Source organism: Galleria mellonella, unplaced genomic scaffold (genome assembly GCF_026898425.1).
Source record: "Galleria mellonella isolate WM207_F2 unplaced genomic scaffold, CSIRO_AGI_GalMel_v1 utg40, whole genome shotgun sequence".
In the NCBI taxonomy this organism is placed as follows: Eukaryota; Metazoa; Arthropoda; class Insecta; order Lepidoptera; family Pyralidae; genus Galleria; species Galleria mellonella.
In genome coordinates this window covers 4,843,796-4,860,569 of record NW_026442094.1, presented here as the reverse complement: position 1 = coordinate 4,860,569, position 16,774 = coordinate 4,843,796, and the positions used below count along the sequence as shown (strand labels likewise).

Below are 16,774 nucleotides of genomic sequence, written 5' to 3'. Positions count from 1 at the left end.
AGCGACTTGTCTCGTGATACGCTATACTATACCAATACTCATTAATAATCCGCTGCCGCTTATAAATTGTGCTAGTAAAGTTTATTATTTTTTATTATAATTAATTATAATATTCTTTTATATAGCGTTGGCAATTTGCAATAACTACATAATCGGATCCACCTAGCTAATGGAAAACGAAACTATGACGTTACAATATATACAGTCGATAAATAACTCAAAACATCGACAAAACAGAAATAAGCGAAACAAAAAGTGTGATTCTTTGCCAAGCGGTGGGACTAATAGTCAACAATGATAATACAGGGTATATATTTATTATTTTGGAATGAAAATAAAATAGTAACTCCACCCGCGCTATCGGTATAGATACTTTGTCGAGGTAACTGTGGTTGAAGTCAAGACTGTTAGCGAATCGTGACTGTTATCAAGGGAAACCGCGTGGAGGTCGACCTGAAAGAATACAATGCTAGCAATGGGACCACTAGCAATTCCCTCCAAATGTGTATTTAGATACCTATATTTTTTTTTTGTTGGATGAAAATGGATAGGTAACTCCGCCTACGCTAACGGGATACGCTGGCGGACCACCAGTGAAGGGTGATCGATGAGAATGAAAACAGGCCAGTTAGCCCATCATGATGAATTCATCAGGAATTAACTACTATAGTTTCCGGGGGGAACCGCGTGGAGGTTGACCTGGTTAGGTAGGTATATTGCTACCAACGGGAGTTTTAGTCTCCATTACTAACAATCCCTTTTCCCCCTATAATAATATATTATAAATAAAAAAATGAAAAAGCAATGGCAATTTACCTTTAGCTTTCAGAGCATCGAGCACGTGAGGGACGCCAATCCAAGGGCTAGGCAGGTCAAGAAATACCGCATCAGCTTTTCCTTTAAGATTTTCTCCAAATCCTTCTTCAAGTACATCTCTGTGTTGCGCCTACGGTGATAATGATAAATTTATTTAATTGTTTCAGCATTGCATTTTTGAATCGCTTTTAAAATCAACCTGTGTTCAACGGGCCTACCATGAAATGTTTCAAACGAAAACGAAACAGAAATTTGATGTTAAAATTACATAATACATGCCGTTTGGAAATATTAAAAATGTTAAAATATTGTTCCTTTGCACTTTTATGATTGGATGTATGACGAACGAAATGTTAGTCTCCATTTATTGGTTTGATTTTGGTATAAACAAAAACACGAAATAGAGTCCGAAATTTCGGAATTTCATTTCATGGTAGACCCGCTGTATCTGTGTGTAATAGGCAAGTTGTACTATAAGAGCAAACTGGTTAAATTTTTTTTTTATAACGGCATTTAAGTGGAGAACTACTTTCTTTATTTTTGTAATCAGCAATGAAAGGTTTCTCATATATAATAAAAATTTAATTTTTTTATACCACTGATGTGGCAAACAAGCAAACGGCCCACCTGTTAAGTGGTTACTGTAGCCTATGTTCACCTGCAATACCAGGGGTATTATGCGCGCGTTACCGACCCTGAAGAAACCTAAAAGTCTAAATTTCTCGGTCTTTTATATAACATTATATCATAATGTGATCTTAAATAAAAAACTTATCACACTTAGGATGTATCCTAATTCAATTTGTTACTTAAGTGTGATCTTAATATTAAAGTTTTGGTAATTATAAAGCAACTATGTTTTCAGGTCTCAAGTGATGTGATCCACCAGAGTGTACTTAAACATGTTAACTAGCAACAATTTAAATTTGCATGCAAGACTACTACATACACATTAGGCTTTCCCTAAAGACTGCAGCATGAGGTTCTTCAAAAAGGGCATATTAAGGTTTTTAAAAGGATGGAATTACGCACATGACATCCTTGGTGTTACAGGCATCCATTGACTATAGTAACCCTGTTTACCATCACACAGGCTGTATAATTGTTTGCCACACTAGTTGTATAAAAAAAATAGATTAATTTTTTCACTTAAATATGAGTTATAGGTTAAGGCCTAAATACTCTAGCATTTAATAAAAATATTATAATAATGTGTTGTATTACTCACAGTCACAAAATCGGAGAGGCCATGCTCCTCAAATTCTTTCCTCGCTACATTTGCTCTGTGCTCATGGAAGTCAAATGTGAAGACATGACCATGTGGTCTAACTCTGCGTATGAGAGCATGTGTCAAAGAACCACTACCAGTTCCTGTTAAAAAAAAATCCTATTTATAAAACAGTATTTATTACTCAGATTTTAATTCCTCTCTCTTATAAACCATAAAACACATAACAAGAAAGTTTAAATGATAACACATCTTATGATATCCAGTAGAGGTAAAGGAGTATTGACACATGGTATTCTTACTTCATTACCATACAGAGAAAAGACAAAAAGGACAAAGTAGAGGCTACTTAGTAATAAGATTGCTTTAAGGCATATAGTACATAGCTAATTCATATTGTATATTATTGTATTGTAATTCATTATATGTATATTAAACTTATCAATCCACTACATATTGGTGCTATAAAGTAAATATAATAAAATAATATAGATAAAAGTGTATTTAAAAAAAGTTAAGTGTAGCATACCAGCTTCAATAACAACAGATCCGGGCACTAAATCTAACTGCAGTAGTATCATACTGATGTCTGGTGTGTAGATAATTTGTGTTCTATGTGGCAGAGTCAATGACCAGAGTTCAGGCGTAGGTTGCAGTACATGCCCCCATCCTTTCGATAGTTCCACCTGTATAAAAATATTATACTTATTTTTTTTATTTACTATAGTTGTGTTCATATATACATTCTTTATTGCACTTGAATAAAAGATCTAGTGATTAGTTTAACAACTTGTCAACAAGGGTGGACTTATCTCCAATAGAGATCTCTTCCAGCCAACCCAATGCAGTTTTTCTATTAATTTAATAGCTACATTTTGCCTTAGTGAATATGGATGAAAAATACGGTTAACAAGGTCCAGAAGAAACAAGAGTCAGGGACCTTATATCCTTACTAAATGGTATTATTAGATTTCAGATTTTTTTGTATCAAAACATGAAATTAATATAATTATGTCAGAATTTCAAAAATATACTTACTTTACTCCCGTACTCTGTTCCAATTAGATTTCTAACCTTCAATGCACCAAAAGGTGTTTGAAATACATTTTCCACCAAATCACCTTTTTTACTCTTGATTTCAGGTCGTACATCAATAGCGTATAAATTATTGCTAAGATACAAGATTACTGTATCACCTTCGTCAATTTTATCTTTATAATTTCTAAAACTCATTTTGATTTTCTGAGTAAAACACTTTTAAAAATAGTTTGTAAACAAAACAAACCATGCGTCGTTTGACATTAGTGACATTTAACTTCGTTTAGTTTAGTCTCTTGATAGTTATTTTGTAGGTGTTATAAAAACAAAACTTTTATATTCAGTAAAAATAAATAATAAAGTACAATTTTGTAATTAAATAGAGTATATTTTTTTGTAAAAATACAAATTAAAAATATTTTTTTATTTGAACCATAGAAACATTTACGGATAATGAAACGAATCTTTCATATTTCTATTATGTTTTCTATTTCAAATATATATACGTAATGGATTTCAAGTTTTAATAAATATATCCAATGAAACACAAGTCAGCTAACGATGTCATCTAAATATATATAATGCAAATATGGTTATACATTACATAAAAATATATAATTATAATAAATACAGCTACTTTAAGAAATTACTTGTACTAAAAATTACGCGTAGTTCTGTAAACGAAAACAATTGTGCCATGTCAGTTTATTAATTCGTGTTATGGTTTTTGTGATTTGTGCTTATGAAAATTTTGTATAATCTTTGAACTTGTTTTTAATGTATTCTCAGCAAAGAGAAAATATATTTCGTCGAAATGTATTTGTTATTACATCGAGAAATATAGATATTCAATCTTTGATGTTCTAAGAACGTAAGTGGTTCAATACTTTTTACAATTTCTAAAAAATGTATTGAATAAAAGTTGTAGAAATATCAAAGATGGTGAACATGGATCCATCGAAGAATACAAGTAAAACCAGTTCTCTCAAGGCGCTCATCCTTAGAGCTTGGCGTGAACGATGGACTGATATCCAATGGGGTATCAATATCAAGACAATTCTGCCAAGAGGAGTTAGTGGTGATCTGTATAACCTAGCAGATTGTATACTTCAACAAGCTATGGTGGGATGTGGTGCCAATCAATTAGTAATATCATACCTAAAACACTCGCTGGCATCACATCTTGTATCTTATGCTGCTGTATTACAAAGAATATCAAAGTTTGATGCTTTTCACAAACCTCACTGCATTATAAGCCTACTCGAATTTTTAGAAGGTTTCCTTGATAGCATAACATGTAGAGCTAAAATGGAAGAAGAAGTACTTGCATATGCTGTATCTTCAATAATATTATGGCTTTTACAAGTATACCATTATTCTTTGAGCAAGTATCCATCGTCAAACTCGGTACAAAGTCAAGAATTACTTGAAAAATCAACATCAGTCTTAAATTCCATTGTCAATACAGATTTTTTAGTGGCAATGTTTTATCTTGCGAAACAGAATGATCCTGAAGAATACAATAAGGTAACTAAAAAATGTCAAGAAATTACTACTTTTATCATGATGAATACCCAGTTTAAAGCTCCAGTGACTATACATGAAACCCTACAGAAAATTTGTAATATGGATATTGACAAAATAGCACCACTGAATAATAAAACTGAATCAGTTACTCATTGTTTACAAGCTTTGATAGCAATTGATATATTATCTAATCCAAGTGCTGACTTGCATCAAATTTCAAGTCAGTTATTGATGGTAAAGAGAATAAAGGGTTATAGTCTTTCTAGATTATATTGTGAGTTGATTAGAGCTTGTTTTATTTCACTCAATGACTCTAGCAAAGATGCTTCTAAGCAAGCATTTTGGGCAGCTTTCACTTTTCTTAAAATACCTCAAGTTATGCATTATATACACAATTTGTGTGGAACAACCAGTAAAGAAGGGGAATATTCTGTGGAACTTGTGGAAGCTTTTGAAAATCTGTTACAGTCTAATCCTTTGTTGGATATTGTTGATACAAAAAATTCTTGTAATAGCATAGTATCCCTTGTGGAACCACTAGTAAAAGCAAATGTCATGACAGAGAGTCATTTGCAATATTTCAGTAAAAAACGAGAAAATAAGGATGTAAAATTGCAAAAATTGGAGCCCACAGGTCTTCAGGGATCAGTACCATCATTTATTACTAAAGCAGAACCAACTTTAGCTGGAATTTTGAAAACTTTAGGTGGAGATTTCCATAAAATACATGAGTCACTGTATGCTTTGTTATGCCAAATTGTGGGTGGAGGTACACTAGAAAAAATTTTAGCTGTCGCCACTTTAGAAGGAAAATTAAAGTTAATTGCTTCAAGACTTATAAAGTTAAATGAATTTGCATTGCATGCCGCTAGTGAAAAAGGGGCGTCCCAGTCAAAAGTATACATTTTTGACATATCATTTTTGATTCTTTGCTCTATTGTACAAGAGTATGGTGCCGAGACAGTTCTTGAAGAAAATGGAGATTCATTTTTTGAGCAATGGGTAAGAGATTGCATGGTATATAAAGGAGTTCATAAATCACCAGATCAGATACTACAAAGATGTGATATTCAACTTGTAGACATTTTTATTCATCATCTCAGTGCTACTGAGTTTGATTTTAAAAACACAAATATGAAACCCCATGATCTCTGTGAAAATGTAAGTGGTGTTGTTAAAGAAGTTTTATTTGCATGGGAACAAGGTTCACTTTCTGCTGCAGATGTGAAGAGAATGCTAGATTCATTGAGGCAAAAAATGGCATCATTAGCTGTGTGTGCCTCTGCATGGTTATGCTCTTATATTAATGTAGTACATCAGGATGCTTTCTTAAAACCAATTAATATGGTACAACAATTTCTAACACCTCCTACTGAGATGGAGTTAGCACAGATTGATAATTTCAAAGAAAGATCGGTTTTGATGTCTCAGATTATTAGAAGAATGCAATATGACATCCACCCTTCTTCAATTTCAAAACCTAAAAGTATATCTCTTTCACATAATATTATAACAAGACAACCAATCTTGGAGCAGTTACAAACTGTTTGGGAGGATATTAAATCTAGAGGATATCTCCATATTAATGCAACACACATTGCTGAGAGTCTTCTAAATACCACTGGACCAATATGGTTTGTAACACATTTAGTGAAAGAAACTCTTAAATATAGATATCAAGATGACCTTGACAGGTCTGTAGACATTGTGTTTGCTATTTTACATTTAGATATAGAAAAATGTACTGAAGCTTTGTTGTTGCATGTGCTACCTCAGTATTTGTACAATGCCAAATTATCTGAGGAGTTAGTTGAACCACAGTCTGCTGTATTGGCCAAGTTATCAGTATATTGTGTTTATGCTGCTCTAGAATATAGCAACTCAAATAAAAGTCAAAGTTCTAGGAAACGCCGTCATGACGAATCTGAGGATATGGATCAGATGAGTTCAACAAATAAAGTAAGAAGAATGAATGACAATACATCAGATAGTAGTGGCGGGTTCTATTCACAGGGGCAATCTATGTCTGGAATAACTTTAAAAGAACCTCTACAGTCAGCTCTAGAGACACTGTATATGTCATTCTCCCAATTGGCCGGGAAGAATGGAGATGTATCACCACAGACTCACTTTATACTCCAATTTATGTCGTATGTTGTCCAATGTGGACATGAAAGAGCCCATTTGGTTTTGCAGAAAATGCCCAGTGAACTAGTTCCTACATTAATAAAAGCTCTTCCCGATAGTTTTAATATAAGCTTGATTTTGAGATTGTATGATTTGTCGACCCCTTATGGAAGAAAAGATACCGCAAGAGATCTCTGTCTTTTGAGAAATATGCGTTTGAGACCTGATTAAAATATATGGAATGGGTTGTTAATTGCTTTTACAGAAAATCGTGACAAATTATTGTCCATTTTAGTAGTTATTAATAAATTATAAGTATAATAATTTGTTTACTATGCAAGCTCCTTAGACTGTCATTATTTTAACTCAATTCTTTCAGATTTGCTATCTAAATCTGTTTCAATAAATTTTTACCTTTTATTTTTTGTTATAATAAATGAAATTATAATTGATGTCTAAGAGTTTAAATGTATACCCATGAGTAGAAAATAAATTGATAATAATTGTCATTAAGATTAATTATATATTTATATTAAATAACATACTAGTTTCATTTATGCCTTAGTATTTATGTTTATCTTTTTGAAAATTATTGTTATTAATATTCATTATCAATGTTGTATATAGTATATAAAAATTAACCCAGAAATTATCGAAGAAATCGTTGGATGTCTGAACATATATTCCTTAACCCTTCTTTGCATGCATTTACTGGGTACAGAGGAATAATACCTGAGTCCTCAAGAATGGCAACGCATAGGGTGTATCGTGGGCGAAACAGTATACTCTGTTATGTCTATGGTATTGCTCATGTCTATAGGCGACGGATACCACTTTCCATCAGGTGGGCCGTCAGCTTGTTTGCCATTCTAAGTTGTATAATAAAAAAAAAAATGTTATTGGTGAAATAAATCAAGGTGATATAATTCATGTTCAAGATAAAAAGAAAAATTGTTAAAAAAAAAAATTTACAGCTGTTTTTTTCTGCAATGGACATTAAAAAAGTATCCAGACACGATCAAATTAAAGTGAAATTGATCTTTTATATAATTTTTGGGCATTCAATGTTATGATGGAAATTTCCACCATTATGCAAAGAAGGATTAAACGTCTTTTTTGAAATAATTATTCTGCGCGTTGTGCCATAGTGTGGATGACAGTGTTTTCAATTTAAATATACTGAATGAGATTTTGAAATAATATTTTTTCAGGATTAAATAATTTGATTTCGTAGTAATTAGTTACGTTTAAGTTTTTTTTTTTCTATGGATTTCACATAGGCTTAGTATAACGTACTATGTAAAAGGGATTTCATAACTTGTCACTCCGCACCAATGCTCCAAATTACGGATGGTCTACCTGTCTTCTACAGACATGAATTGCACTATAGCATTACAGAATAGTATGTTGTTTATAGTATATTACTGGCCCCCATTCGTATTCCTTTTGTGAAGCAGTGGTGCTTGCATGGCTGTGTTTCGTTTTGAAGAGCAATGAAATTACTGGGTACAGATGCATAACACCGACGGTTCGTACTTTCTAACAAGTAGATCGTCAGCTTGTTTGCCATCTAAACTGCATAATAAGTATTTTTTATATCCGAGGAAGAATTGAACTCATGCATAAGTTTCGATAACGACATTTGTAGTGTTTTTCGACTGTTATTGTTGAACTTGTAAAGTTCATTTTAAAAGGCAACAATGATTCCGCCCTGTTCACAAAGAACAAGCGGAGTAAGTAGTGTCTAAGTAAAAGAGTTCTTATAGATAATAGATAGGTAAGTAAATGAAAAATAAACGTCATCATAATAGCTTTATTTTTTAATTCAATCAACAAATAATCGAACATAAATTATTTATGAAAACCTGCTTTTTATAATACATTATTTTGTACAAAAATAAATCCAATCTAGTTTCTACTGAAGCAGATATTTTGTAATTATAAAAAATATATCTAACAATGGACGGAATACGAGTTCTTAGCTAATAATACTTGTTATAACAACCGCAAGGTAGACAGAGATGATAATTCATATCATTATGTATTATGTATGAGTAGGTATTATTATCAAAGGTACGCTAAGGTAGTCGTTGATAGACCAGTGCAAATATTTTTAGTGTTGTCCTTAATGTCTGATTCTATATCTTGTTTTTTTTTTGTTTGTAAAATAGTGGACGAATACCTTAATGATTCCACGCAGTAGAGCAAAGCAGAGGCAAATATCTACAGGACAAGAATACATGACTAAGAACTACACATCGTAAGAGGTAAGATCTGAGGGATATACAAAGAGAATAATAAAACGAAAATGTTAATTAGTTAACAAAAATATTTAGGAGCTCATGATGTGACTACTGTAGACATAGAAAAAAGAGTATTTATTTCTTGATTTACGATTTTTAATTATCTAATATTAAATGTTCTATTCTTCTCTGCTCTATCATTCTGAGTGGCTAGTGTATGTTTGCGTCGATAAATTATTAATATTAAATATTAAGCAGCACTTGTAACTGATGGTTTGGTATACTAAAATTTCCATTCAAATTGGTCGAAGTAAAGGTGAATGCAATCGCAATATAATTCTTTTTTCAACGCACTAATCACTCAGAACTTTATACTGGTTTATCAGTTTCCTACCTACCTCGCATACTTAGAATGATTTAGTTAGCTTAGACAGATATACCAGGTATATCTTGAAAGGAAACTTTTCGTTCGGGTATCAATTAACTCTTACATATAACAAAATATCAAGTAAATTAGGCATATACACGTGTATCTAGGAATGTTCAAAATAGTTTACCATTAAATTACAGAACAGGAACACAAAGTATTGTACATTATAGTATATGTATAATGAAATATAGTTGAAAAAGTGATTTTTCAAAATACCTAATATTGCACTTAGTATACGAGATTTTAAGGTTCCGTATCGTATTAGCAAAAAATTTTTGAGTTTGTGAGCCAATAAATCTGAAAGAATTGAAACTGATACCACATATGCACATTTTAACCAGGAAAGTTAATCAAATGAAGTAATTAACTGAATGACTATATTTCTTTCACTAGATGATGTTTGTGTTCACAAAAAGTTTTGGTTCAACTATTTAAATAAAAATCTATTTATTTACAGAACCTTCTATCCGCTAATAAGGGTTTGAAATAGGCCGGTTTTTAAATGGCTTTTTAGAAAATATTACGGTGCACGAAGGTCAATTAAGATAATAAAATTGTGTGAAAATAAAATTATCTGGCTGTAAATTTTCAACTTTATTTACATTATTCTTTTATTTTCGTATACATAAATCACATTGCATGTGACAAATAACTAGATAAGTAAACTAAACGCAAACAATTTGTACATATTACATCGTTTATAAAAAGTAAAAATATACAATCTACCTACCTATTTTACAAAAACTTATAGACACGAAGATCACAGGAGAGTTCCAGAGCTTTTTCTACATTAAGTACTTACATAAAATTTATTAAAGTAGGGTAACAAATTATTATATTCAACTATTTAAAATGAAATTATAGATAATTATGTTATAGTTATAATGCGGGCTTTTTCGCGTCCGGTGAATCTGGATGTGGACGATCTAGATAGAACAAAGAAAAATGTTATTAGATAACAATACTTAAATTTATTTTTTAATTAATAATAAACAAATGTCGACTTTTTAATCACAACAATTTTTGTCGTGTGTATCTTTTGATGTAAAATATCCGGGTCGAAGGACCAAATCTTATGATCCTTTTCTTGATACGAGTAAAAATCGGTTGCATATGGATTAATATTTTAATAAGTTTATCAATAATAAAATTAATTAAGGACATCCATACCTACAATTATTGTTGTAGAAGAATTCAAAGCTTTTGACAAATACAGGTTATAGTTAGGCTATAGTTCTGTTGATATAATCACTATACTACAGGTATACAATACGAGTAGACATCTACGTACTAAAAACGATTGATCATTCCAGTCTCTATCTAGTCTATGTGCCTGACTCTGTATGCGAAAGTTGAATGAATTTTAGATACTTAATACAAAAAGGATAAATATCTAATTATTACGAGTGTTTTGTGAACTTACCAATTTGCCTTCTAAGAATATCCCCCTCCCGGTTTGCGTTATACGCTGGCGGTGGATTACTGGCCCTCAGTGGTAAGCTTATTCTATTAGGATTGCAATTCTCATCTATTGAGCTCTCGGCGTTCGCGAATGTTCTTTGACTTCTATTCCATTGCTGATAGGAACTTTCTGTCGTTACAGTGTTACATCTATTGTTAGTATGAGGAACATATTGCTCAGGTGACCAGTCGAACACAAAAGTATGACTATAGTTATGAGCGTACGCTGTAGGAGTACCAGACGGCGTAGGGGGCGTGGTTGTTACATATGGACTTAGGTCTTGGTGACACACATCTGGTACTTTCTGCAGAGCAGATTCTGACCACGTTGGACTAGGATTCCACTGATCGACCATTTCTGGTTCTGTTATATTAAAATTTTTGGAGCCAGGTCTTCTACTCGCTATGGATCCTGTTGATACTGCAACTAACGTGTCTCCAGATGTTACCGTGGAGGGGGTGCATCGAGGAGACATATTGGATATGGGTGTGTCTGGTTTATCGTCAGGACTTTTTGCTTTCCGTTTCGCATTAGGCTGGATCCTCGTATCTTCTATTCGAATAGTGTGGTACCTGGAAATAAAATCTAATGTTAAACATGTGGCGTTTCTTGTATGCAAATTTTGTAAATGGAGGAAAATGTAAGATGATAATCCTTGTTTGTAACGTGAACTATGATATCCATTGCTAGCCTGTTAGGACTTGGTCATCCAATTGACCTGCCTACATCCCTATCTATCATTCCTCATTGTGACCCAACAAATAGTTTCCTCATAAAATTCGAATTTGTCCTTTTTCTCTAAAAATCTTAAACAATAAAATATCGAAATCAGTGCCGACGTTCTTAAATTATGCACTTGCCAATGAATAGCATTTAATATATATGCCGTATGCTTGTTTGCCATCTCAGTGGTATAAAAAAGAAAATATTTATTTGTATAATTATAGAGTTAATTATTTTACCAAACATCTTACCTATTATCCTGTAGCGACACAGAGTAATCCACAGGTCCATTTTCCGGCCTTTCATATGCGTAGTGCATAGGTGTCAAATGTGGAACGTGGGGTATATGCGGCTGGAGTCCAGGATTGGGCATCATGACGGGCTGGTTTCCGTTGATGCAGACGGGAGGTGTTGGAGTATATTGCATGGTCGGAGGGTAGACCTGGATGTCAGGGGGTGGAGGGCCATACATTCTTGTAGCAGCTTCATAGGCCAAACCATAATGCAGTTTGGACTGCACGGCGTAGTAGTGGTAGAGCCAAGGGTTGGCTTTCATAACGGTTGCTTCTTGTTCACTGTTAACAAAATGGATCTTTTTAGCATTTTATAACAGATTAGCTATGTCCAGGGCATATGATTAAACAGGATAAAAAGGAGCCTATGCCTTCTATCCCAAATACTATATATACATCAAACTTCAACTAATATGTTGCAGTCACTAGTAGTATTTATAAACGTAAAAATATAGATATTTGTAACTCGAACATGCTTAAACGGCTAAATAGATTTAAATAAAATTTAGTACACAAAAAAAAAAAAACTCTTTTCCTACTTATATTGTACTTTTTTAGTCACATACAATCTAGATCGATTTAAGGCAAATGTGAATAACCTATTCATGTGGCCGCGAGCTCCATCTTAGACCACATCCCTTTCCAATAGGTGAGAACGTGTTCAATCGCGGGACCCTTCATCAGTAAAAATAATGGATCAACATATACATACTTTTTTATTATTCGATAGTTGTCATATTTTTTTTATTAAGACTACTACACAGACGAAGTCATGGACATAGCTAGTATTAATTAAAATAAATATTATTGGAGTATTTGGTACAGAGAAGAATTCCAGATTGCCATCATCCGATACGATTGTTACATGCTTTGCCCATTAATAGAATGGACACTCTACTAAAGTTTAATGTTTATGTAAATTGTATTTTATTGTTACGCTTAATAGTAATTACACATTCTCACTATGAAATTCATTCTTACGTTAAACTTTAATACATTAGGTTTTTTTTTTTAATTTTGTGATCGTTTATTAAAGCCTATTGGATTTCTTGAGAATTCAAATTAAAGGAGATAATTAAAAACAATTATACAACTTAAAATAGCAAACAAATTTACGGTTCATATGTTGAAATGGATGAATGAACTGCATTTGCATTACTACATAAAGAATATAAATACACATACAATATACTTGTATGTATATTGTATATATATTCGTATATATACTTGTATAAACACAATAAGGCGGTTTATTACGGGAAGCTATCTTTTAAAAAAGATTTTTTTATGCAACTTTATATAATTACTTATATAGCTATCTATCTGACAACTGATCGTAGTTTATTCATAGAATTCAAAAAAGGTGTATTTGATATATTATTTTAAATTTACGATCATATAGAATCCATTAGATGCAAATTCTACTAACATTTCATTATTATTTTGTCTATAAACTTTTTTTATCTATGGTACGGGCTAACATAATACACATACATCTAAGTTTCCACGAAACTCATGAATAGTTCAAGCGGATAGACAAAGTTGCATTTAAGTAAGATTATCAACAGTATGTAAGTAACCTAAGTAGGTGGGTTGTATTAAATTTGTACTCTGTGTAACCTTTCGCGCGAAGCTGGGGTTTGCAGCAACCTTTAGATAGTGAATGCGGGGAAATGTCACATAGTTGGACTTATTCTTAGACTTTGAACGTACAGACGGCGGGAAAAGTGCTAAGACCTTTGCACTGTTTATCTGTAAGATTTTGATCCATAATAGATCTAGAGAAAGTTTTAAAAAAGTAGGTAGTACCTACCTACTTATGTACAAGTGTGTACGTTGGCATTATCTGTTAATTTTTTTAATAATAAAGCAATTTCAATATTTTCGAATAATTATTTAAAGCATGCGCTGTTAGCGAACAAAATTTTTAATTATAAAGTACATAAATCTGGCATTAAATTAATAAGTACTTCAAATTTTGCTTTTAAAATTTTCAACTTTATTTACCATCGAAATCCAAAATTTTGAATGTTTATAGGAATATAATTGTAGGATTTATCTTTAGTTTGCTGCAGGAGTATTTTATGGAGTCAATCAAATATATTGAATATTGTTAATTTTTTAAATATGACATATTTTGGACTCTACGTATTAAAGTGTGTAAGTTTTCAAAAACGTAAGTAATATAAGTAGATATTTAAAAACTTACACTTTTAAGTGTCTACTTATATAGTACACTATTACTTATATACCTACATTGTATTAAGTTACACATAAATATCATAGTGCAAAAGCAGGATCTCTTATATTTTTCTTTATAATTCCCTACAGCAGGCTAGGTTTATCAAGGAAAAATAATACGATATTATATTTCATTACATAAATAATTTTCTCTAGATATCTCTTGAGATACACGCAAGGCAAAATTAATTTAGTCTCAATTTTTTTTAACACTTACAAAGGCTGTGTTTCTATAGTTTTATTTTAATATTCTCTTTGCATGCGTAAAAGTCATTCTTTTTAATGTTTAGCATCGTGTCAATAAACGTGTGTAATAAAACCAAAAAACATGTGATGGGTCAAAGGCCATTCTAAACTATTATCATAGTCTAAATGCAATCAAAATATAGATTAAGCGATTTCGAGCTTGCACGAACGTAAACACGTGCGCATTTATTTTTTATATTTATGTTAGACTCAGACAATAGATAAATATATATCTTTATTAATATCACTGATATTAAGTATCTTTATAATATGTGAATAAATGATCACGCACAGTATGATAACTAAGGAGATTCACGCCGCAAACAAGAGTAATGTCCTTGCCGAGGTTTCTCTACAAACTACAGTACGGGGTTCTTCAAAAATGACGTAATAAGGCTTCTTAAGGATTAGGAATGTGCACGTAACTTTACACTTTATTGCACCAAGTAAAAATAAATACAGTAAATATTATTAAGAAGTGATACAAAAAGTGACCTTATCACTAAATAATCTCTTTCTAGACAATTTTTGGGTAGAGGACATTGAGAAAAAGACAAAGGGTAGGTGGCGCACTAATAATGCTACATAGTAATAGATATTAGTGTAGATATTAATATATACAAACATATCTACCACACATACAACAGGAGAAAGTGACGGAGGAAAAAGAAGAGAGAACACAGGGAATTAGCACTAAACTTAACAGACATTTTAAAACTAGTTAATTATAATAGGAGAAAAATCACATATGTGCCTACAAAGCACTTTTAACGGCGATAGTACATCAAAGTTTAGATATGTGTTGGACGGCGACAAATCGCTTTTAACATTCGCATTATGGAAAGAGTAGATACCTGCGAAGCCCGGATCAAAGGGCGAACGGATAAAATCTTGATGTTTACACGTTCTGCATTAATGAACTAGACCTCGGACTGTGATTTATAGGTCTTAGTTGCAAGTTAAAAGCTTATTTGATAACCATTATGTCACTAATAAAGACCTTGGTGGTGGAGCGGTTAAATTGCCTTATCATCCGATGGGTGCAGGTTTGATCCTCGTACAATATAAAGATTTGTATTCAAGTGTATGTCTGTTTATATTTTTTTTAAAGGATGACGATGGAATTATGCACCCTTCTATTGTAACGGTGAAGAATGAAACGCTGAGGATAAAGTCAGGTTAGTTAGCCAATCGTGGCGAATTCATTAGAGGTGAACTGCGATAGTTTCCTGAGGGGACCGCGTGAGGGTTGATCTGATGCGGTATATTACTATCAATTTAGGCCAATCTCTTTATTACTGGTAATTCTACCCTCTGTCTATTTTTTTATGCAACTTAGAATGGCAAACAATCTGACGGCCCACCTAATGGAAAGTGGTAACCGTCGCCTATAGACATGAGCAGTATTTGTATTGCTCTGGGTGTTTTCTATGTATAATGATATGTATGTCTTTTTTTTAAGTATTTTATCCGACATAAGATCTTAGTTTGGGACTAGAATGCTATGTAATGTTCAATAGTATTTATTTATTAATATAATTTATTTAATTGTGAATCTGTATTATTGTATAAAGATGTATAAGGTAAGAACATGCATAAGGTAAGAATGATTGTATCATCGACTAACTCGATTAGGGATCAGCGATTGTTTTTTGGCGTAATGTAGTAGATTCAGAGATGTAGATGTTCCAAATACATGATAAATATCGTTCTGTAAATTGAATTGTTTATATTTCGAAGATAGTAAGAATGGCGGCCAGTCACGAGAGTAAAAATTACAAAAAGAATAGATTATAAAAAGAAATATAAAGATCAAACTCAATTTTAATTTTGATTAATTATCACGATGTAGTCAAAAAGCTACAGGCAAATTTAATACTTTCTCTTTTTTGAGGTTACTTAAAAGTAATAGTTTTTTTTTAATAAAATTGAGACACTGATAAAGACTTCAAATTTTGATAAATGCTTATATCAATACTATGCGATACTCGCTTCGCTACTGTCCTGTGCGCAAAGAAAAAAGTTATGCGGCGAGGTTAGTTTTTGCTGAAAAAATTATGTATATAAAATGGGGCTCGTTATGCATAAGCAAGTAAATGAAATGTGGAAAACATATCCGTCTGTGTCCGCCAATTTGTGCGTCCGCGCACCGAACGCATAAATCTCGACGACATAACGTAGGCGGCGGACACGTTGACAATTTGCTGTCGTTCGCTGTACCGACTATACCATTATGCGAACATATTGTTGTTTACACTGTATACTTGTTAGTCGTATCATAACATAACGATGAATCAGGCTACTCGATTTTAAAAAGACAAAGATTCACTTTTTTATTGCTATTTTAAAATGCAAACAAACTAACCTATAGAACGTTATGTTTGATAATAAAGCACTATG

The 16,774-nt window shown here is 32.3% G+C and overlaps 3 protein-coding genes across 3 annotated transcripts in view; 1 reads left to right on the top strand and 2 right to left on the bottom strand.

Moving 5' to 3' along the window:
* Window positions 1-3,343, bottom strand: part of LOC113520385 (tRNA (adenine(58)-N(1))-methyltransferase catalytic subunit TRMT61A) — a 91,953-nt gene extending 88,610 nt beyond the window's left edge. Inside the window, exons 1-4 of the mRNA XM_026905712.3 lie at window positions 3,083-3,343; window positions 2,574-2,730; window positions 2,045-2,187; window positions 817-946 (exon numbers count right to left, since the gene is read on the bottom strand). Of these exons, the coding sequence (XP_026761513.2) occupies window positions 817-946; window positions 2,045-2,187; window positions 2,574-2,730; window positions 3,083-3,277 (625 nt within the window). The 5' untranslated portion in view covers window positions 3,278-3,343. The remainder of the gene's footprint in view (window positions 1-816; window positions 947-2,044; window positions 2,188-2,573; window positions 2,731-3,082) is intronic.
* Window positions 3,344-3,669: 326 nt separating this feature from the next.
* Window positions 3,670-7,274, top strand: LOC113520403 (mediator of RNA polymerase II transcription subunit 24). The gene has a single exon (XM_026905729.3). It carries the CDS (start codon window positions 4,022-4,024, stop codon window positions 6,965-6,967), a length of 2,946 nt encoding a protein of 981 aa, XP_026761530.2. The 5' UTR covers window positions 3,670-4,021; the 3' UTR covers window positions 6,968-7,274.
* Window positions 7,275-8,553: 1,279 nt separating this feature from the next.
* Window positions 8,554-16,774, bottom strand: part of LOC113520265 (PAS domain-containing protein cky-1) — a 178,642-nt gene continuing 170,421 nt past the window's right edge. Inside the window, exons 10-12 of the mRNA XM_052898104.1 lie at window positions 11,846-12,169; window positions 10,833-11,443; window positions 8,554-10,335 (exon numbers count right to left, since the gene is read on the bottom strand). Coding sequence (XP_052754064.1) covers window positions 10,289-10,335; window positions 10,833-11,443; window positions 11,846-12,169 — 982 coding nt within the window. The 3' untranslated portion in view covers window positions 8,554-10,288. The remainder of the gene's footprint in view (window positions 10,336-10,832; window positions 11,444-11,845; window positions 12,170-16,774) is intronic.